This window comes from Lampetra fluviatilis, chromosome 50 (assembly GCF_964198595.1).
Source record: "Lampetra fluviatilis chromosome 50, kcLamFluv1.1, whole genome shotgun sequence".
In the NCBI taxonomy this organism is placed as follows: Eukaryota; Metazoa; Chordata; class Hyperoartia; order Petromyzontiformes; family Petromyzontidae; genus Lampetra; species Lampetra fluviatilis.
The window spans coordinates 4,898,779-4,922,050 of NC_136324.1; the positions used below are offsets into that span (position 1 = coordinate 4,898,779).

General features: G+C 59.2%; 1 protein-coding gene across 1 annotated transcript in view; it reads left to right on the plus strand.

The window, feature by feature from the left end:
* LOC144948547 (syntaxin-binding protein 5-like) overlaps positions 1 to 23,272 on the plus strand; it is a 95,665-nt gene that overhangs the window by 54,660 nt on the left and 17,733 nt on the right. Inside the window, exons 14-27 of the mRNA XM_078878116.1 lie at positions 2,121 to 2,204; positions 2,938 to 3,061; positions 4,248 to 4,326; positions 7,277 to 7,431; positions 7,976 to 8,048; positions 8,300 to 8,447; positions 11,949 to 12,016; positions 12,162 to 12,202; positions 12,788 to 13,023; positions 13,353 to 13,516; positions 14,345 to 14,470; positions 16,763 to 16,923; positions 18,115 to 18,192; positions 20,536 to 20,652. Of these exons, the coding sequence (XP_078734242.1) occupies positions 2,121 to 2,204; positions 2,938 to 3,061; positions 4,248 to 4,326; positions 7,277 to 7,431; positions 7,976 to 8,048; positions 8,300 to 8,447; positions 11,949 to 12,016; positions 12,162 to 12,202; positions 12,788 to 13,023; positions 13,353 to 13,516; positions 14,345 to 14,470; positions 16,763 to 16,923; positions 18,115 to 18,192; positions 20,536 to 20,652 (1,654 nt within the window). The remainder of the gene's footprint in view (positions 1 to 2,120; positions 2,205 to 2,937; positions 3,062 to 4,247; positions 4,327 to 7,276; positions 7,432 to 7,975; positions 8,049 to 8,299; positions 8,448 to 11,948; positions 12,017 to 12,161; positions 12,203 to 12,787; positions 13,024 to 13,352; positions 13,517 to 14,344; positions 14,471 to 16,762; positions 16,924 to 18,114; positions 18,193 to 20,535; positions 20,653 to 23,272) is intronic.

The window sequence follows — 23,272 nt, forward strand, 5'->3', positions numbered from 1 at the left end:
CCACCAGTGACGATTATCTGAACCGGTCCTGGGCATCCCTTAGGTCGACTAATCCTCAAATGAGTACCTGGTGCGATGTGTATACAAGGCCACTGGGGAGACAAAGGCGGCCGGGCGTGGTGCTGGGCCACCCACCCCCTCGTGTGCCGTGCCGGCCTTCATAGGTGCTCGCTAACAGCACTTGCCCCTACAGTCTGCTAAGGCTATACAGGGCATCTTTGTCTGTGTGCGTGCGTGGGCATCTCAGCCGCCAGGTGCTAACGCCCACTCGCGCGTCCCATTTGCACCTGTCGGCACCGCACGTCCACCAGAGACGGAGCGAACGAAACGAGGAGCGAGCGAGCGATGAGTGACACACGGAGGTCGCCGCGCACATGCACACACGCACACACACACACGTGTGCATGTGTGTGCGTGTGCGCGTGAGCATAGTCGCATCGCTCGCTTTCTCTCTCGCTCTCTCCCTCGCTCTCTCGCTCGCTCTCTCCCTCGCTCTCTCGCTCGCTCTCTCCCTCGCTCTCTCGCTCGCTCTCTCCCTCGCTCTCTCCCTCGCTCTCTCCCTCGCTCTCTCCCTCGCTCTCTCCCTCGCTCTCTCTCCCGCTCTCTCCCTCGCTCTCTCCCTCGCTCGCTCTCTCGCTCGCTCTCTCCCTCGCTCTCTCCCTCGCTCTCTCCCTCGCTCTCTCCCTCGCTCTCTCGCTCGCTCTCTCCCTCGCTCTCTCTCCCGCTCTCTCCCTCGCTCTCTCCCTCGCTCTCTCTCCCGCTCTCTCCCTCGCTCTCTCCCTCGCTCTCTCCCTCGCTCTCTCCCTCGCTCTCTCCCTCGCTCTCTCCCTCGCTCTCTCGCTCGCTCTCTCCCTCGCTCTCTCCCTCGCTCTCTCCCTCGCTCTCTCTCCCTCGCTCTCTCCCTCGCTCTCTCCCTCGCTCTCTCCCTCGCTCTCTCCCTCGCTCTCTCTCCCGCTCTCTCCCTCGCTCTCTCCCTCGCTCGCTCTCTCGCTCGCTCTCTCCCTCGCTCTCTCCCTCGCTCTCTCCCTCGCTCTCTCGCTCGCTCTCTCCCTCGCTCTCTCTCCCGCTCTCTCCCTCGCTCTCTCCCTCGCTCTCTCTCCCGCTCTCTCCCTCGCTCTCTCCCTCGCTCTCTCCCTCGCTCTCTCCCTCGCTCTCTCCCTCGCTCTCTCGCTCGCTCTCTCCCTCGCTCTCTCCCTCGCTCTCTCTCCCTCGCTCTCTCTCCCTCGCTCTCTCTCCCTCGCTCTCTCTCCCTCGCTCTCTCCCTCGCTCTCTCTCCCTCGCTCTCTCTCCCTCGCTCTCTCTCCCTCGCTCTCTCTCCCTCGCTCTCTCTCCCTCGCTCTCTCTCCCTCGCTCTCTCTCCCTCGCTCTCTCCCTCGCGCTCTCTCCCTCGCTCTCTCCCTCGCTCTCTCCCTCGCTCTCTCCCTCGCTCTCTCCCTCGCTCTCTCCCTCGCTCTCTCCCTCGCTCTCTCCCTCGCTCTCTCCCTCGCTCTCTCCCTCGCTCTCTCCCTCGCTCTCTCCCTCGCTCTCTCTCCCTCGCTCTCTCTCTCCCTCGCTCGCTCTCTCTCCCTCGCTCTCTCTCTCTCCCTCGCTCTCTCTCCCTCGCTCTCTCTCCCTCGCTCTCTCTCTCCCTCGCTCTCTCTCTCCCTCGCTCTCTCTCTCCCTCGCTCTCTCTCTCCCTCGCTCTCTCTCTCCCTCGCTCTCTCTCTCCCTCGCTCTCTCTCTCCCTCGCTCTCTCTCTCCCTCGCTCTCTCTCTCCCATTGCTCTCTCTCTCCCTCGCTCTCTCTCCCTCGCTCTCTCTCCCTCGCTCTCTCTCCCTCGCTCTCTCCCTCGCTCTCTCTCCCTCGCTCTCTCTCCCTCGCTCTCTCTCCCTCGCTCTCTCTCCCTCGCTCTCTCTCCCTCGCTCTCTCTCCCTCGCTCTCTCTCCCTCGCTCTCTCTCCCTCTCTCTCTCTCCCTCGCTCTCTCGCTCGCTCTCTCGCTCGCTCTCTCTCCCGCACTCTCCCTCGCTCTTGTTCGCTCGCCCCACACTCGCTCTTTCGCTCTCTCCCACGCTCCCCCTCTCTCTCTCTCTCTCTCGTTCGCTCGCCCACTCGCCCTTTCTTCCTCGCTCTCTTGCCGCAGCTCCTGATTGGCTACGAGAATGGCACCATCGTCAGCTGGGATCTCAAGTCCAAGAAGGTCGAGTACAGATATTACTACGACGAGGTGAGCGATGCGCCCCGGGGGGGCAGAGGAGGAACAGACACCTCCTGTGCGTATTTGTCTAAAGTATTAATTTACACATCCCATCAGCTGCACGGCCTTCTGGGAGCTCGGCTTGTCATCAGCATCGGTTTAATTCAACGCAACGCCGTCAGCAGTGTCAGCCTTGCTTGTACGCCGGCAGGTGAGTGGCGGCCTAGGAACCGGTTCACCGGTGCGGCCCTGGTGAGTGCTCCAGGCCGGAACCCCGCGGCTGCCCGAGTCCCGGCGCTCCGGAAGAGACGGTGGTAGGGCCCAGTGCCAGACAACGCGGCCTGAGGTTTCATCCAAACCGTCGCCACGATAGAGACGACCACTGCCCTGGGCTGCCCTCACCTTGTGTGTTTAGTTTGTTGCAGAGGTCACAAACGGGTTTTGATTCCTTACCCTTACCCGTACCTGGCCGCATCAGGGTCTCAAATGGGTACCCGTACCCGGCCGGGTACGGGTAGCCGGGTATCGGGTAGGGTACGGGTATCGGGTACCCGGTTGCGACCTCTGGTTTGTTGTCCTTCCCCCGCACCTCCGATGAGCACGGTCGGCTACGTACGGTGCGAAAGAAGTTCAACGTACATACTTATACATACACACGAACCTGCCCTTCCTAACCCTGCCCTGTGTTGCCCACTGCTGCCCTTCCCTCCCCACTGCCACCCTGCCCTCTCCACTGCTGCCCTTCCCTGCCGCGCTGCCCCAGGCGATCCACTCGGTGGCGTGGCACCACGAGGGGAAGCAGTTCATCTGCAGCCACTCGGATGGCAGCCTCACCACGTGGGCTGTGCGCAGCCCCGCCAAACCGCTGCAGGTGCTGCTGCCCCACGGTGAGCACCGACACACCGCCAACGTCGCACCGCACTGAGTGGATGGGTGGGTGGGTGATTGAGCAATTCGTTGGGTGAGTGGGTGGCTGAGTTAGTGAGCGAGCGGGTGAGTGGGGGTGATATACTCTTAGTTCTTTCGGTAAAGTCACGTAGGTAAAAAATGAAATTAAAATTAATAAAAATAAAACAATAAAAATCACGACGTTTCGGAGGCAACACAAGTCTCCGTCATCAGGTGGGACCGTCACAGCCAGATTTGCTGCATCAAGTTGATTTTTATTGTTTTATTTTTATTAATTAAAATTTCATTTTTTACCTACGTGACTTTACCTAAAGAACTAAGAGTATGAATCCTTGCAGTCACGAAAGCTTCAAATCTAGAGTGGGGGTGAGTGAGTCGGCGTGTGAGTGGGGAGCGGTGTCACATGCTCGCGCCGTCCGGTGTTGACTGCAAATTAAAAACCATCGCCCCCTCCTGCTCTGTGACCTCAGTGACCCAGAGCCGTGGGGGCGGGGGGGGGGCCAGGGGGGCAATTTCCTCCTCCGTTATTTTCAATAACCTGGACATAGCAGAGCAACTCCTCCCTCCCCCCCTGCCATAGCCACGTGGTCTACACACATGTACAAGCACAGACAAAGGTCCTCCGTATAGCATTAGCAGCCTATAGGGGGCAAGTGCTGTTAGCGAGTAACAGCACCTATGAAGGCCGGCACGGCGCACGAGAGGGGGTAGGTGGCCAGCACCACGCCCAGCTGCCCTTGTCTTCCTATGCGCTGATGTTCATACATGCTGCATCAGGTACTCATTTAAAGCTGAGTCGACCTACGGGAGGTCCAGGACTGGTTCAGACAATCGTCACCGAAGCTGTGAGCGGGCATTGATGATCTCGGGGTTCGCCGGGTTCGTAGCGCAGGGCGCTAACCGCTACAATTCGCGCACGCACACACACGCACACATGCGCACACACGCACACACGCGCGCACACACACGCGCTCACCCGCATACACAAGGGTGCACACAATGTTCCTTGTGATTTAAAGGGACGCGTCGCTCACGCCGTGTATCTGTGCGTCTTGTCGCGGCAGCAGCGTAGCGGCGGCAATCCCTACTCGCGTTCGATAATTTCACCTGCACAGTATCCATGCCGCAGCCTTGGTTGTGTGTGTGTGTGTGTACGAGTTGTAGCCAAGCCCCAGAAGGACGGGAAGAAGCCGGATCCCTGCAAGCCAATCCTCAAGGTGGAGTACAAGACCAGCAAGATGGGGTGAGTGGCCACTTGGTGGGTTAGGGGAGCTCCGGGGGAAAGGTCACGGTCAAGGTCATGGTCATGGTCAAGGTCACCATGGGTCGAACGTGCGTCATGGCCGCCAGAGAGTAAACGGCCGCCAGAGAATCCTCACATAGAGACCCATAGACAAACATAGAGACCCAGAGACTCACACAGAACCCCAGAGGCTTGCATAGAGACCCATAGACAAAGATAGAGACCCATCATAGACTCACATAGACACCCATAATATCACACATAGACCCATCATAGACTCACATAGAGACCCATTGACAAACATAGAGACCCATAGACTCACATAGAGACCTATAGACTCACACAGAGACCCACAGACTCTCATAGAGACCCATAGACAAACATAGAGACCCATCATAGACTCACATAGACACCCATAGACTCACATAGAGACCCATAGACTCACATAGAGACCCATAGACAAACATAGAGACCTATAGACTCGCACAGAGACCCAGAGACTCGCATAGAGAACCATATACAAACATAGAGATCCATCATAGACTCACATAGACACCCATAGTATCGCACACAGAGACCCATCATAGGCTCAAGTGCAGTGAGTTGATGGCCTCAACTGACACAGCCCTCCCCTTGGAGGAGGATGATGCAGAGGAGGATAAGGAGCAGAACGAGGAGGGGGAGGATGAAGAGGAGGATGAAGAGGAGGATGATGAGGAGGATGATGGGGAGGAGGAGGATGGGGAGGAGGAGGAGGATGATGAGGAGGATGATGGGGAGGAGGAGGAGGATGGGGAGGAGGAGGAGGATGATGGGGAGGATGATGGGGAGGAGGAGGATGGGGAGGAGGAGGATGGGGATGAGGATGAGGAGGAGGGGGAGGATGAGGATGAGGAGGAGGAGGGGGATGAGGAGGAGGGTATATCGTTGGCCAAATGTCCCAGTGTGGCGACTCCTCTCGTTAATTGGCGTAGAAGGGAAGCATCTCGTCTCATTAGTCTCGTCTAGTTTTAATTAAATTATTTCTGACCCCTGCACCTCCCCCTCCCCCGCTCCCCCCATCACCTCCTCGTGTCACAGAAAGCATCACGGACGGCGGTGTGGCGTATTTTGGGTTGCGTAACTCGCTCGCTCGCTGGGTTATGAGCAGCACTTATCCTGGCAAGAAAGGGGCGGGGGGCGGGGGGAGCGCCATGCGTTGCCATGGCGATTCGGGCTCGTGGTGGCCGTTGCCAAGGCGACCGTTTCCGGGAGACAGCCTAGTGGTGGCCATTGCAGCTCCCGCATGGGCCAGAGGACCGAGAGACTCCCACGTTCACTCACTTTCCTCTGCCTCTCGCTTGCTTACTCACTCACTCGCTCGCTCGCTCACCAACTCACTTGCCTGCTCTCCCACCCATTTGGCCCCTCCTTGGGTAACACACTCACTCACCCGTCCACACACTCCCCCACTCACTCACCTGCTCACCCATTCACATTTCTCGCGCCTGCGATTAGCACGATTGGCTACGTACGGTGCGAAAGAAATTGACATACCCACTCGCTCACCCGCTCACTCGTAGTGAAGACGAGGGTGGAGCCATGGTCGGGGCTAGGATAGAGGATTTGGTGGAGCCACAGTGAAGGCTGAAGTGGAGTTGAGAGTGGAGGCCATGGGTGGAGTCGCGGTGGCGAGATGTTAACTACCTTGCCTGGTATACTTGAGGTGGTGGGTTCGACCCCGACCCTGACACCTGCATATTTGGTCGCGGGGACTTTTCTCCGGGTCCTCCGGTTCGTTCCTCCACGTTTCTGAATATCGCGTTTCGAGTCTTTGGCTGCAGCTATAGATGTCCACGCGATAAGCCACTTTGTTGTCATTTGTGGCCACGTCGCTTCCGTTAGCGAGCTATGTCGCTCAGCGGTGCCTCGCGTTTGGTAAAATAAAATGAAAATGTCAAAATAGTCAGCTGGAGGCGGAGTTCCGTGGTGGAGCCAGGTTCGGGATGGTGGTCGAGGTGGAGCCGCGTGGAGAAAGGGGTGGAGCCACGCTCGCGAAGGGGTGACCTTGAGTGACGCTTGAGTGGGGGGGAGCCAGGGTGGAGGCGGTGGAGGCCGGGACAGGTGGACGGGGTGGAGTCTACCCCGCGGCTCTGCTGCCGCACCGGTGTTGCAGGGGGAGAGAGAGAAAGAGCTCATTCATAATTAATTTAACTTTTATGAGTCCATGTCCCTTCTGGCCTTGGTCTTTTCTGAAAGGTTCCCCCTTCTCCGATGAGAAGATTGTGAGCGCTCCCTCCCTCCCCTCCTCCTCCACCCCCCCCTACCCCACCCGAGTCAACTCGCGAAATAATTGTACTGCGATTGTGATTGTCACCGTGACGTTGTTGTTGTTGTTATTATTATTACCAACGTCGTCGTCCTCGTCGTCGTCGTCGTCATCGTGCGAGCGAATGGGAGTGCCGGCGACGACGAGCGGCGAGGTGTAATGTCGCGAGGAGCCGGCCGGGTCGCGAGGTCACCGCCAATAAATGCGGCGAGCGGAGAGAGCGGCGCTCAGCCTCGACCTTCGGCTGCCGTGCTAAACTCGGGACGTGTGGCCGCGTCGTAACGCACGGACGACGGCGGATGGCCTGCAGGCCCCACTCCGTCTCTCCCTCTCTCTCTCTCTCTCCATCTCTCTCTCTCTCACCTTGTCCGCACCCTTCTGGATTCGCTCGGTATCTGCACTGTCGTGTTGTGACCTCTCGGCTGCCCGGCCACACTGATGATGATAAGTAATGGTGAAGCTACTGATTATGCTGGTGGTGATGCTACTGATTATGGTGGTGTTGATTATGATGAGAGATGGTTATGATGATGATGATGATATTCATTGTAATTATTGGTAATCCTTCTGATCATGATGATGACGATAGCGATGTTGGTCACGATGATGTCTGTGCCCCCCCCCCCCCCCCCCGGGCCATAGCGAGGCGTACGTGGTGTTCTCGGGGGGCCTGTCGTACGACAAGGCCGGCCGCAGGCCCAGCGTGACGGTCATGCACGGCAAGTCTGTGTCCGTGCTGGAGATGGACTTCCAGATCGTGGACTTCATGACGCTCTGCGAGACGCCCTACCCCAGCGGTCAGCACCCTGCGTTACAGCACGCTGCGTTATAGCGTAACAGCACCCTTCATTTCAGCATGCTGCATTATAGCACCCTGCATCACGGCATTCTGCATTATAGTGTTACAGCACCCTGCGTTATGGCATGCTGTGTTATAGTGTTGCACTACGTTACGGCACGCTGCGTTGTCGCGTTTCGGCAGCCTGCATTACGGCACTGTGCATGATAGCACCCTGCACTATACACCCAATGTCCATACCTCAGCATTACTAAGAAATTAGGGGATGTGTAACGCGTGCTAGGCTGTGAGTGTGTAGCAGCTAGCGCGCTGCGCGACAAACCCGATGACCCGAATTCGAATCCTGCCCTCGAACAATGTTCTTTCCGGTCCTGGTGGGCATCCTCTGGGTCCACTCGGCCTTAAATGAGTACCCTGGTGCGGTGTGTGAACGGCAGCTTGGTGCCGGCCTTCGTAGATGCTTCTCGCTCACAGCACTTGCCCCTACAGTATGTTAAAGGCTATCCGGGGGATTTTTGTCTTTTTTTGCGCGCGGCTTGCAGAGCTCCAGGACCCGTACGCCGTGGTCGTTCTTCTCGAGAAGGACCTCGTTGTCATCGACCTCACGCAGGCCGGGTGAGTCACTGGGGCACTGGGTCACCCCCCCACTTCCTCTATATGTGCGGGCGCGTGTGCGCTTTGTGGGTTGGTGTGGGGTGGAGGTTATCGCTCGGCGCTGTAAACCCCGCTAGCTTTGGCGCGTGTCTGTGCGTGCGTGTGTCTGCGCGCATCTGCTCACGTGCGTGCGTTTCATCTGTGAGAGAGGGCGATGATGCGGCGTCTGTTAACGCTACCCCGGCGGGGGGGGGGGGGATGTGCGTGGGCAGGTACCCCGTGTTTGAGAACCCATACGCGATGGACGTGCACGAGTCTCCGGTCACGTGCTGCGAGTTCATCGCCAACTGCCCCACGGACATCGTACCGGCGCTCTTCTCCGTGGGCGCGCGGCAGAAGCGTCACGGATACAGCAAGAAGGTTGCCGGGGAGACGCACCGGGCACACGCACCGGGCATAAGCCGGGCACTCGCGACGACGAGGACAGACACGGGGAGACACGGAGATACAGGCACTCACGGGTGCTTTCAGTTAGACACAGACACTCTCACAAAGCCACTCACAGGCACAGACTCGCTCACGTGCACTAGTAGACGCTCACACTCGCTCACGTGCACTAGTAGACGCTCACACTCGCTCACGTGCACTAGTAGACTCTCACACTCGCTCATGTCCACTAGTAGACACTCACACTCACTCACGTGCACTAGTAGACACTCACACTCGCTCACGTGCACTAGTAGACTCTCACACTCGCTCATGTCCACTAGTAGACACTCACACTCACTCACGTGCACTAGTAGACGCTCACACTCGCTCACGTGCACTAGTAGACACTCACACTCGCTCACGTGCACTAGTAGACTCTCACACTCGCTCATGTCCACTAGTAGACGCTCACACTCGCTCACGTCCACTAGTAGACGCTCACACTCGCTCACGTGCACTAGTAGACTCTCACACTCGCTCATGTCCACTAGTAGACACTCACACTCACTCACGTGCACCAGTAGACGCTCACACTCACTCACGTGCACTAGTAGACTCTCACACTCACTCACGTGCACTAGTAGACACTCACACTCGGTCACGTGCACTAGTAGACTCTCACACTCACTCACGTGCACTAGTAGACGCTCACACTCGCTCACGTGCACTAGTAGACGCTCACACTCGCTCACGTGCACTAGTAGACACTCACACTCGCTCACGTGCACTAGTAGACACTCACACTCGCTCACGTGCACTAGTAGACACTCACTCACGTGCACTAGTAGACACTCACTCACTCACGTGCACTAGTAGACGCTCACACTCACTCACGTGCACTAGTAGACGCTCACACTCGCTCACGTGCACTAGTAGACACTCACACTCGCTCACGTGCACTAGTAGACACTCACTCACTCACGTGCACTAGTAGACGCTCACACTCGTTCACGTGCACTAGTAGACACTCACTCACTCACGTGCACTAGTAGACGCTCACACTCACTCACGTGCACTAGTAGACGCTCACACTCACTCACGTGCACCAGTAAACACTCACACTCGGTCACGTGCACTAGTAGACACTCACACTCGCTCACGTGCACCAGTAGACACTCACACTCGGTCACATGCACTAGTAGACGCTCACACTCGCTCACGTGCACTAGTAGACACTCACTCACTCACGTGCACTAGTAGACACTCACACTCGCTCACGTGCACTAGTAGACACTCACTCACTCACGTGCACTAGTAGACACTCACACTCGCTCACGTGCACTAGTAGACACTCACACTCGCTCACGTGCACTAGTAGACACTCACACTCGCTCACGTCCACTAGTAGACGCTCACACTCGCTCACGTGCACTAGTAGACGCTCACACTCGCTCACGTGCACTAGTAGACGCTCACACTCGCTCACGTGCACTAGTAGACGCACACACTCGCTCACGTCCACTAGTAGACGCTCACACTCGCTCACGTCCACTAGTAGACGCTCACACTCGCTCACGTGCACTAGTAGACGCTCACACTCACTCACGTGCACTAGTAGACGCTCACACTCGCTCACGTGCACTAGTAGACACTCACACTCGCTCACGTGCACTAGTAGACGCTCACACTCACTCACGTGCACTAGTAGACGCTCACACTCGCTCACGTCCACTAGTAGACGCTCACACTCGCTCACGTCCACTAGTAGACGCTCACACTCACTCACGTGCACCAGTAGACACTCACACTCGCTCACGTGCACTAGTAGACGCTCACACTCGCTCACGTGCACTAGTAGACGCTCACACTCACTCACGTGCACTAGTAGACGCTCACACTCACTCACGTGCACTAGTAGACGCTCACACTCGCTCACGTGCACTAGTAGACGCTCACACTCGCTCACGTGCACTAGTAGACACTCACACTCGCTCACGTCCACTAGTAGACGCTCACACTCGCTCACGTGCTCTAGTAGACACTCACACTCACTCACGTGCACTAGTAGACGCTCACACTCGCTCACGTGCACTAGTAGACACTCACACTCGCTCACGTGCACTAGTAGACGCTCACACTCGTTCACGTGCACTAGTAGACGCTCACACTCACTCACGTGCACTAGTAGACGCTCACACTCGTTCACGTGCACTAGTAGACACTCACACTCACTCACGTGCACTAGTAGACGCTCACACTCACTCACGTGCACTAGTAGACACTCGTTCACGTGCACTAGTAGACACTCACACTCGCTCACGTGCACTAGTAGACGCTCACACTCACTCACGTGCACTAGTAGACACTCACACTCACTCACGTGCACTAGTAGACGCTCACACTCGTTCACGTGCACTAGTAGATGCTCACACTCACTCACGTGCACTAGTAGACGCTCACACTCGTTCACGTGCACTAGTAGACGCTCACACTCACTCACGTGCACTAGTAGACGCTCACACTCACTCACGTGCACTAGTAGACACTCGTTCACGTGCACTAGTAGACACTCACACTCGCTCACGTGCACTAGTAGACGCTCACACTCGCTCACGTGCACTAGTAGACGCTCACACTCGCTCACGTGCACTAGTAGACACTCACACTCGCTCACGTCCACTAGTAGACACTCGTTCACGTGCACTAGTAGACGCTCACACTCACTCACGTGCACTAGTAGATGCTCACACTCACTCACGTGCACTAGTAGACGCTCACACTCGCTCACGTGCACTAGTAGACGCTCACACTCACTCACGTGCACTAGTAGACACTCACACTCACTCACGTGCACTAGTAGACGCTCACACTCGCTCACGTGCACTAGTAGACGCTCACACTCGCTCACGTGCACTAGTAGACACTCACACTCGCTCACGTGCACTAGTAGACACTCACACTCGCTCACGTGCACTAGTAGACACTCACACTTGCTCACGTGCACTAGTAGACACTCACACTCGCTCACGTGCACTAGTAGACACTCACACTCGCTCACGTGCACTAGTAGACGCTCACACTCACTCACGTGCACTAGTAGACGCTCACACTCCCTCACGTGCACTAGTAGACACTCACACTCGCTCACGTGCACTAGTAGACGCTCACACTCGCTCACGTGCACTAGTAGACGCTCACACTCACTCACGTGCACTAGTAGACGCTCACACTCACTCACGTGCACTAGTAGACGCTCACACTCGCTCACGTCCACTAGTAGACACTCGCTCACGTGCACTAGTAGACGCTCACACTCGCCCACCGAGTGAGGTTGGTGCTGTAAGATGCATGCATTGTCACAGCGCACACCGCGCACAGAGAGAGCGTTGCAGAGGCTGTGCATGTGTGTGCGTGTGTCTTCCACGTCTGCATATATCCATGTGTGCGTGCGTCCAACCGCGTGTCTCTGCGCGTGTCTCTGCTCGTCCCCAGGAGTGGCCGATCAGCGGAGGCAGTTGGGGTCTGGGCACTCAGAGTTACCCGGAGATCATCATCACGGGGTGCGTTCCCTCCTCGCCCACACGGACCATCACGTGGCCACATTTACTACACCTGTGCTTCGAGTTCTGCCCACGTTAAATGCCTCTCTCTCTCTTCCTCCCACTCCCCCTCCAACCACCACCACCGCCGCCATCGTCACAACAGCCATGCTGACGGATCGCTCAAGTTCTGGGATGCCTCGGCCAGTAAGTAGTGCACTGCACACGCTCGCTCACTCCCTCTCCGAATCCTTCCAGTGACCGCCTCTTCCCACTCCCCCCTTAACCCCTACAATGCCCCCAATGCGCCCCCCACCTCCCCCGCCCCCGCGATGACCTCTTGACCTACTGTGAGACGGGCAGCCGCCATCTAGATTGCACGGCCTGATTTGTGGTGGCCTTGGCCGGTGTCGGACTCACGCGCAGCGTCGATTGGCACGGCGGTTAGTTCGCGAGCCGCGATTGGCTGCCACGATCCCGCACGACCCGCGCTCCACTTCGCTCGACTCGTTTCGCAACAACGGCTCGCCTGGACGCGGACAGATTCGCCTTCCCGCTTTCGGATTCTTCCCGGATCGCCCGACAATCACGGCGTCAAATTTTTTGCGATGGACGGGCAACGCAGCATACCTTGGGTTCCACCCGGAAGCCGGCGGCGGTCGCCGTCGGTGTGCACAGCGCGAGGTCAAGGGTCGTCCGGTCACGCGCTCTCGCTTCAGGGCGGAACCCTAGATTCACCTTTTGCGCGTCACCCTCCCTTGCGAGTCACCCTCGCGCGTCTCCCTCGCCCAGTCAACCTGCAGATGCTCTACCGCCTCAAGACCTCCAAGGTGTTCGAGAAGGCGAGGGGGGCGGCGGCGGCGGGGGCGTCTGGTGCGGCGCGGCCGCCCGACGCGGACGAGGACCCCTATGCGGTGCAGATGGTGTCGCTGTGCCCCGAGAGCCGCGTGCTGGCCGTGGCCGGGGTGGCCGCCCACACCATCCTTTACCGCTTCAGCAAGACCGAGAGCACCGGCTGCGAGGTCACGGTCAGTGCGGGGGGGGGGGGGCGGGGGAGAATCGGGAGGTCGCCGGCGTGCGTGTCCGCACGTCCGTGCGCGCGGGGAGCGGTGGTGCCCGCGGTTCGGCGCGCCGCGCTATGAACCCGGCGGCCCGAGTTCGATTCCCGCTCGCAGCCGACACCGGCGACGATTGTCCGAACCGTTCGCGAGCCTCAACTGAGTACCCAGCGTGGTGTGTAGACATCGCCGGGTGCGGCGTTGGCCATCCCGCGCCGCCCTGGTGCGCCGTGCCAGCCTTCGTAGGTGCTCCTCGCGAACGGCGTGGGGGTGGGGGACCTTTGTGTGCGTGCGTGCAGTCCCTGGAGGTGCGGCTGCAGTACGAGGCGGAGGGAGAGGCGACGCCCGAGGGGGACCAGGTCCCATCGTTTCCCTCCCCGGGCCCCGCGGGGACCCCCTCCCAGCCGCTCACCATGCGCCCCATCGTGCCCAGTGGGGGGCCCTGCCCCCCCGACGGCCTCAAGTGAGTCTCGCCGCCGCCGTACTGACCCCCACCACCCTGCCCCCCCCCCCCCTGTCCGCTCCAACCCCCACCCCCACCACCCCCCCCCCCCCCACCGTCCACGCCACGCGACCATCGCCGCTGGATGAAGGCATCCCCCTCGTTGCCGCCGGTTGCCGCTTGCGAGGGAGCAACGGAGCGATCCGCCCCCTGGGTGTTGGGACTCAGCGAGGCTCTCTCTGGGTTCTCTCAAAATTTCTCCCCGTCTGAACTGGTGCACACCCCCCCCCTCCCCCACGTGGACCACGTGGCTTCAGCGTGGCCACGCCCCAACTCTGAACCCCTCCCCTCTCGCCTCGCGCCCCCCCCGCCCCCTTTGAGAACAGACGCTTCTCCTCCTCTGTGCAGATCTCTTCTGCTCACTGCTTCTCTCTCTTCCCCTCCCCTCTCTTCCCCTCCCCTCTCTTCCCCTCCCCTCTCACCGTCATCGTCATCGCCGCCCTGTCGGCATCCCCCACGCATTGGCCTGGTCATTCCTTCCCTCCCCTCCTCCCCATCCTCCTCTCTTCCTGCCCCTCTTCTTGAGCCGCGCCCTCTTTGTCTCTCTTGGGTTCCTCCTCCTCCTCCCTCTTTCTCCTGCCTCTCCCTTGTGCTCCCTTTCCTCCGCTCCCCCCTCCATCCTTTCCCTCTCATTCCCCTTTCCTTGCCTCCTTCCCCGTCCCCTCCGCCGCCCCTCTCTCCGTTATAACACATTTACACAATGACAGCGTAAACCGTTAACACCGTAGTTGTAACGACGTGCCCCCCCCCCCCCGTGTCACCCCCCGCCCCCCCCCCCTCCCCCGGCAGGGTGAAGTCGTGCCCCCTGCGCCAGGCCCCCGGGTACCAGGCTGACCTGGTGGTGCAGCTGCAGTGGGTGGACGGGGAGCCCCCCCAGCAGATCACGAGCCTCGCCCTCAACTCCGCATACGGCCTGTAAGCACCACCGTGGGGGATGGCGGCGGGAGAGGCCGGAGGGGAACTGGTAGTCCCGGGGGAAGCTCACGCGGTCGCTCGCCGTCCCCGTCGCTCGCCGTCGACGGCGCCAGCAGTGACCGCTCACGCCGCCCATCTCTCACTCCGTCTCTCACTCCGTCGCTCACTCCGTCTCTCACTCCGTCGCTCACTCCGTCTCTCACTCCGTGGCTCACTCCGTCTCTCACTCCGTCTCTCACTCCGTCTCTCACTCCGTCGCTCACTCCGTCTCTCGCTCCGTCTCTCGCTCCGTCTCTCGCTCCGTCTCTCGCTCCGTCTCTCGCTCCGTCTCTCGCTCCGTCTCTCCATGGCTCACTCTGTCTCTCGCTCCGTCTCTCACTCCGTCACCCACTCCGTCTCTCGCTCCGTCTCTCGCTCCGTCACCCACTCCGTCTCTCGCTCCGTCTCTCGCTCCGTCTCTCGCTCCGTCTCTCGCTCCGTCTCTCCATGGCTCACTCCGTCTCTCGCTCCGTCTCTCGCTCCGTCTCTCGCTCCGTCACCCACTCCGTCTCTCACTCCGTCTCTCGCTCCGTCACCCACTCCGTCTCTCACTCCGTCTCTCGCTCCGTCTCTCCATGGCTCACTCCGTCTCTCGCTCCGTCTCTCGCTCCGTCTCTCGCTCCGTCTCTCCATGGCTCACTCCGTCTCTCGCTCCGTCTCTCACTCCGTCTCTCGCTCCGTCTCTCGCTCCGTCTCTCGCTCCGTCTCTCCATGGCTCACTCCGTCTCTCACTCCGTCTCCCACTCCGTCTCTCGCTCCGTCTCTCGCTCCGTCTCTCGCTCCGTCTCTCGCTCCGTCTCTCGCTCCGTCTCTCGCTCCGTCTCTCGCTCCGTCTCTCGCTCCGTCTCTCGCTCCGTCTCTCCATGGCTCACTCTGTCTCTCGCTCCGTCTCTCACTCCGTCACCCACTCCGTCTCTCGCTCCGTCTCTCGCTCCGTCACCCACTCCGTCTCTCGCTCCGTCTCTCGCTCCGTCTCTCGCTCCGTCTCTCGCTCCGTCTCTCGCTCCGTCTCTCCATGGCTCACTCCGTCTCTCGCTCCGTCTCTCGCTCCGTCTCTCGCTCCGTCACCCACTCCGTCTCTTGCTCCGTCTCTCGCTCCGTCACCCACTCCGTCTCTCGCTCCGTCTCTCGCTCCGTCTCTCCATGGCTCACTCCGTCTCTCGCTCCGTCTCTCGCTCCGTCTCTCGCTCCGTCTCTCCATGGCTCACTCCGTCTCTCGCTCCGTCTCTCACTCCGTCTCTCGCTCCGTCTCTCGCTCCGTCTCTCGCTCCGTCTCTCCATGGCTCACTCCGTCTCTCACTCCGTCTCTCGCTCCGTCTCTCGCTCCGTCTCTCGCTCCGTCTCTCGCTCCGTCTCTCCATGGCTCACTCCGTCTCTCGCTCCGTCTCTCGCTCCGTCTCTCGCTCCGTCTCTCCATGGCTCACTCCGTCTCTCACTCCGTCTCTCACTCCGCCGCTCACTCCGTCTCCCACTCCGTCTCTCCGTCTCTCACTCCGTCTCTCACTCCGTCTCTCACTCCGTCTCTCACTCCGCCGCTCACTCCGCCGCTCACTCCATCTCTCCATGGCTCACTCCGTCTCTCACTCCGTCCCTCACTCCGTCTCTCGCTCCGTCTCTCACTCCGCCGCTCACTCCATCTCTCCATGGCTCACTCCGTCTCTCACTCCGTCTCTCACTCCGCCGCTCACTCCATCTCTCCATGGCTCACTCCGTCTCTCACTCCGTCTCTCACTCCGTCTCTCACTCCGCCGCTCACTCCGTCTCTCCATGGCTCACTCCGTCTCTCCATGGCTCACTCCGTCTCTCCATGGCTCACTCCGTCTCTCCATGGCTCACTCCGTCTCTCACTCCGCCGCTCACTCCGTCTCTCACTCCGCCGCTCACTCCGTCTCTCCATGGCTCACTCCGTCTCTCACTCCGTCTCTCACTCCGTCTCTCACTCCGTCTCTCACTCCGTCTCTCACTCCGTCTCTCACTCCGTCTCTCACTCCACCGCTCACTCCGTCTCTCCATGGCTCACTCCGTCTCTCACTCCGTCTCTCACTCCGTCTCTCACTCACGCCATTGTCCGCATTAATTGAGTTCCATGTTTGATATCTCTTACTGAGTCACAACCAGGATCTCTTCTGTGTTGACCACTGTTTCCATGCCAACCACTTTTCCCATGCCAAGCATCATCTCCATACCAACCGCCGTTTCCATGCCGACCCCCACCCCCTTTCTCATCGCCGTTGTCCCCCTCTCTACCCGCAGGGTGGCATTCGGCAACAGCAACGGGTTGGCCATCGTGGACTTTGTGCAGAAGTCGGTGCTGCTCAACCTGGGCACCGTGGAGCTGTACGGCTCCAACGACCCGTACCAGCGCCAGCCACGCTCTCCCCGCAAGGGCAAGCAGCAAGGCGCTGGCAGCACTGGTACGAGGGCCCGCGGCGCCAGCGGTGACGGCCGGGGACCCGGGCGGCCGCAGCCGTGGCGAAAAATCGGACCCGTAACCGTAGCAACGGCTGTAGTGAATACACCAACCGTAACCGTAGCAGCGGTCATAGCGATGACTCGAGCCGTGACCGTAGCAACAGCCACAGTGATCACACGAACCGTAACCACGGCAACGGCCATAGCGATCACGCAAACTGTGACCATAGCAACAGCCATAGTTATCACTTGAACCGTAACCACGGCAACGGCCATAGCGATAACGCAAACCGTGACCATAGCGATAACGCAAACCGTGACCATAGCAACAGCCATAGTGATATAATCACAGGCATAGCCCTGTCTCTAATCATAGACAGATCTCTCACCTGAGCGTCACCGGGTCTTCACGCACGCTTCTGAATCCGTACCGACTCCTTAAAACGAAGAGGGGTCCCGCCGTGTTCTCCGTATCCCCGTGCCGCTCTGTGTGTGCATGCGTGCGTACCCCTGTACATGCACACGCGCGTACCCCTGTACATGCACACGCGCGCGTGCGTCTAAATCCGTACGTCGTGTGCTGCTGTGCGCGTGTGCGTTTCAACACGCACGCACGCGTTTGTTCGCACTGCATCCTGCTTAGGGCAAGGCTAATGGTGAGGTTGGTTGGTGGGTGGGGGGTGCATGGGTGTATTGGCAGGTGCACGGATGGATGGGTGGATGCGTGACCTATAGACTCGCACAGAGACCTCGTAGACTCACACAGAGACCCGTAGACTCACACAGAGACCCGTAGACTCACTCACACATGAACCCATAGACTCACATAGAGAACCCAGTCTCAAAAAGGGACCCATAGATTTGCACAGAGATCTATAGACTCGCATAGAGACCCACAGTCTCACTCAGGGCTTGATTTCTCGCTGAATATTTACCGGGTTGCCGGTAAACCGGAGTAAATGGGTGGTACAGGACTATTAGTGACAGCCACATCAATAAGATGGAGACCGCACACGGTTTTCCGGGTGTGGAGATGTTTTTACCCCATCATTGCCGGAATGCAGCCCAGCATCTGTGTGACCGGTGTGCCTTGTGCATGGCATGTGGGGGATTGCGTGGGTGCATGTGTGTGTGTGTGGGAGTGCGTGCATGCGTGTGCGTGCGTGCGTGTGCGTGCGTGCGTCACTGCTCAGACGTGTCTTGCATGCGCCGTCTCAGCATCTCCTCCCTCTGGGCCGGGTCTTGCAAACGGCTCCGCACGTCCTACTCCAGTAAGACTTTCGCTCTCTCTCTCCCTCTCAGCCTCTCTCTCTCTCGCTCTCTCTCTCCCTCTCTCCCTCTCGCTATCTCTCCAGCGGGATCTGTCGCCCTCTCTCTTGTGTTCTGTCTCGCCCACTTGCTCTAACTCTCTGTCTCACTCCCTCTCGCAAATTCTATAGTGGTATCTGCCTCTCTCTTAAACGCTCGCTCTGACTCTCTCTCTCTCTGTGTAGTGGTATCTCGCACATTTTCAGACTCTCTTGCCCTCCCGCTCTCGCGTTCTCTCTCCTTCCCCGACGCGTACCGTGTCTCGCTTGTACCACAGAGTCGCCGCACCTCTCCCCACATCTCCCCCCCCATCCCCCTCCCCCGCGCCCGCTCGCACGCAGTCGTTCGGTGGCGTCGCTTCAACTCGGGGGAGATTTTTGGCGGCGGCCTGTGCCCTCCAAACGCTCCCTCCCCCGATGTCGCATGCTCCGTAGAGCGACCGCCGGTTCGCCATTCAAGCCCTTCCCGACTGCGGCCCGGAGCCCGGGCTTTCCGTGGCCAATGCCGTGGCTCCGGCGTTTGGCGGCTACGGCGTGGCGGTAGCCCGAGACGGAAACCCGCGCGTCCGCCGCTCGGAGGCCCGTGCCTTTGCCGGCGCTCAACAGCCAACGCGTCGCCGGCGACGATTGACCCAAAATCGCCGCGGGTCTCATCCTCCGCAGCGGCCGCGGCGGCTGCTTTTAGCCGCACCTCGCTGCCGCCGCCGCGCTTGTTCGGCGCGGGTGTTGTGCGTGCCGCTGCTGAGGCGAGCCCGGGGACCACTCACGGCAGCCGCGGCGGGGAAATTCGAAACCTGTGCCGCCGGGTTCACGGCACGCCAACCGCTGCGCCCAGACCCCCTTGACCCCCTTGACCCCCTTGACCCCCTTGACCCCCTTCCACGTGGACGCGACGCCACTCGCTCATCCCCGCGATGAGAGGAGTCGCCGCTACGTCCGCTGATCACAGACACAGAAAAAACACCGCAACACCCCCCCCCCTTGCCCCGCCCCTCTACCCCCCCCCCCTCCTCCCCCCACTGCAGCTCCCATTTACCATTTCCATCGCCGCTCCTGTCGGAGTCGACTCTCGATCCCCCGCGATTCGCCCGGGTGGCGCCGATCCGTCCCCCCCACCCCCCGTACCCAAGCGCCAGGTTTGGCTGGGGGCGCCCCCCCCCCCCCCCCGCTCCAGCAAGCACGAACGGCACAATCGGCACTCGACTCCCGTTTCCAGCTGGAGCCGCGGAGCCGCCGGTGGAGATTCCACATTCCTGTGGCGGTGGCGAGTGTCACTCCAGAGCACGACCACCGGTTGGCTTCCCTCCCGTGGTGGTGTTCGTCTTTATCAAGCCCCTGATCGAGGGATGGTGATGATAGGCTGAGTCAACTCCTCCCCCCCCCAAGCCCCAAACACAACCAGGATGTGAACTCGTGGCCCTCTTCTAAGGTGGGGGGGAGGGGAGGGTTGGGGGGGGGGGGTCCACGTCCGTCCGCATCGCGCCGAACGATCGAGAGCTTGACCGCCGCGCTTCGCTTCGCCGCACGTCGCGTCCCCCCCGGCGGTGTCGCGCTTCCTCGCTCGCTCGCTCGCTCCTCCGACGCTACCGCCGCGTGATTTGAACTTTCGGCCCGGGTCGTGGGAACGATGATGGTGACGATGATGATGACGACTATGACGACGATGATGACGATGACGACGATGATGACGATGATGATGACGATGACGACCACGACGATGACGATGATAATGATGACGATGATGATGATAACGATGACAACGATGACGTCGCTGCGCTCAGATCTTGAATCTGGAATTTGCAGCAGGCGGTTCTCATCCCACGCTTGCGTCCGTGTTGCTCCACGCATCGCTGCGTCAGCCCCTGCTTCGCGATGCATCGCTCGCCTCCACCAATCATTTGTAGATTAATTTATTCATTCCATAACCCTGCTGATTGTGTTTTCAGTTAATTTTGCCAATCGTGTGAGCGTGTGTCCGTGCGCGCGTGTGCGTGTGTGTGTGCGTGCGTGCGTGGTTTTTGACAACGCTTTGATTTTTTGTTCCGTTTGATGTCTGCTTCTCTTTATGTTGCCGTCACCTCTTGACCCCCCCATCCCCCCCCCCCACCCTACCGCACCGCACCGCACTCACCGCACACGCTGCACCGCACCGCACACAACCACACACACACACACCGCACGCCCTTCCCCCCCCATCCCCACGCTCTCACCTCACCTCTGCCTGCTGCCCAACCCGCACCCCCCCACACCCCCCCCTTTCCCACAACACCGTCACTGCCCCCCCCCCCCCTCGGCCCCCCGGAGAAGGCTTTAGTAGCTCGGCAGTGTGGGCGGCGCTAGCGGTGTTGCGCCTCAAAGCGTTGCGCTCCTCTCACTCCGCGCCGGACAACTCGGAACCAGCAGGTGCTGCAGGACCACCGCAGGGTAGCCCCCCACTCACCCCCACACCCCCCTCCCCTCTCCCCCCCACCCCCGACCCCTCCACCACGAATCCCTTGTGTACCCCCGACTGTGTGTCCACGTGTGGCGCTGTCACAACCGTCTTGTGTGCGTCACGTGTCGCTCCCGTGTTCCCGCTGTGTGGTGGATCCTGCAACCCGTGTGGTCTCCGTGTGTCCCGTGTGGTCTCCGTGTGTCCCGTGTGGTCTCCGTGTGTCGCGTGTGGTGTCTCGTGTGTCTCGTGTGTCTCGTGTGGTCTCCGTGTGGTCTCCGTGTGTCTCGTGTGGTCTCCGTGTGTCCCCTGTGGTCTCCGTGTGTCCCCTGTGGTCTCCGTGTGTCTCGTGTGGTCTCCGTGTGTCCCGTGTGTCTCGTGTGGTCTCCGTGTGTCTCGTGTGGTCTCCGTGTGGTCTCCGTGTGGTCTCCGCGTGGTCTCCGTGTGTCCCCTATGGTCTCCGTGTGTCTCGTATGGTCTCCGTGTGTCTCGTGTGGTCTCGGCGTGTCTCCTGTGGTCTCCGTGTGGTCTCCGTGTGTCTCGTGTGGTCTCGGCGTGTCCCCTGTGGTCTCCGTGTGGTCTCCGCGTGTTTCCTGTATCTCCTTTTTACCCCAGACCCCCCCACCCCACGTCTCCCTCTAACTGCCCCCCCCCCCCCCCCGTGAGCTGTGCATAACCTAAATGAATGGGGAGGGTGGATGAGGAGCAGGAGGGAGGCCAAGGAGGGAAGAGGAGGAAGAAAAGAAGAGGAGTTTGCATGTCAAGAATAGGAGGAAGGACGTGGATGATGATGAGGAGGAGGAGGATTGTGAAGAGGAGAGAGAAGTTGGGGGTGGGGGGGAGGGGAGAGGTTTCTGTCACCGAGAGGGGAGCGGAGGTCGTCCTGAAGCCGGGACCCGCTCGTCAGCGCTTGCTTCCGATCGGGGGACACGAGCCTGTCCGTCGACGGAGAGATTCGTACTCTTCTCTGCACGCCTGCCGACCAGTTCTACCTATCCACCTACTCGCCTTAATGCCACCCTGTCCATCTGTCAATATGCCTACCTGGCCTGTCCACGTGTCTACCTATTTACTTACCAGCCTGCATGCTTCCCTATATACCTACTTACCTGCCAACCGATTACTTACTCGCCTGCATGCCTACGATATTACCTTTATACCTACCTATCTACTTACCAGCCTACATGCTTCCATATCCACCTACCTTCCTGCGTATCTCATGCCTGGTAGACAATCTGACATCTATACCTATACACCTGTCTGACTATCATCTTGTCTGCTAAGACGTGAGGCTTCAATTCAATTTTTTTCCCATATTTGACAAATTTAACAGTGATCTAGTTAGACAACCCCGGTGTGTGTCTGTGTGTACACGTGTGTGTGTGCCTGTGTGTACACGTGTGTCTGTGTGTACACGTGTGTGTGTGTGTGTACACATGTGTGTGTGTGTACACGTACATGTGTGTGTATCTGTGTGTACACGTACATGTGTGTGTGTCTGTGTGTACACGTACATGTGTGTGTGTGTGTGTCTGTGTGTACACGTACATGTGTGTGTGTGTGTCTGTCTGTGTGTACACGTACATGTGTGTGTGTGTCTGTCTGTGTGTACACGTGTGTGTGTGTGTCTGTCTGTGTGTACACGTGTGTGTGTGTGTGTGTCTGTGTACACGTGTCTGTGTCTATATGTGTCTGTGCGTACACGTGTGTGTGTGTGTGTGTCTGTGTACACGTGTCTGTGTCTATATGTGTCTGTGCGTACACGTGTGTGTGTGTACACGTGTGTGTCTGTGTGTACACACGTGTGTGTGTGTGTCTGTGTGTACACACCTGTGTGTACACACGTGTGTGTGTCTGTGTGTACACACTTGTGTGTGTCTGTGTGTACACACGTGTGTGTGCGTCTGTGTGTACACGTACGTGTGTGTCTGTGTGTACACGTGTGTGTGTGTGTGTACACGTACGTGTGTGTGTCCGTGTACCTGTCTATTTAAGGGGAGCGGTTTGTGCAAAGGTGAGAGCACTCCACTACGAACCCGGCGCGATCCCAGCCGGATTCCCACTCGTGATCAAGAATGGTGGCAAATATCCAAACCGATCCTGTGCTTCCCTTAGGTCTACTCAGCCTTAAATAAGTACCTGGTGCCGTGTGTTAAGCGATCGGCACTGGGAAGACAAATGCGGCCGGGCGCCGTTCTGGGCACGCCACCCACTCGTGTGCCCTGCCGACCTTCATAGGTGCTCGCTTACAGCACTTGCCCCCACAGTCTGTTGAGGCTATACGGGGGACTTTTGTCGTTTTGTATGCACGTGTCTGTGGGTGTGAGCATATGTGCATCTGTGTGATAGTGAACGCACTTGCACACATACTTGTTAAATGCACTTGCCCCATCAGTCTGTCATGTGTTCATCTGGGGGACCTTTGTCTTGGTGGTGAAGCGTGTACAGTATTAGTTCAAAGCTGACGAGTGTCGCTGAGGTTTTACTTGGGGTGGAGATTGTGGGGATAACTGCGTGTGCCTGTCTGTGTGTCTACGTGTGCCTGTGTGTGTGTGTCTGTGTATCTACGTGTGCCTGCGTGTGTGTGTCTGTGTGTGTATGTCTGTGTACCTG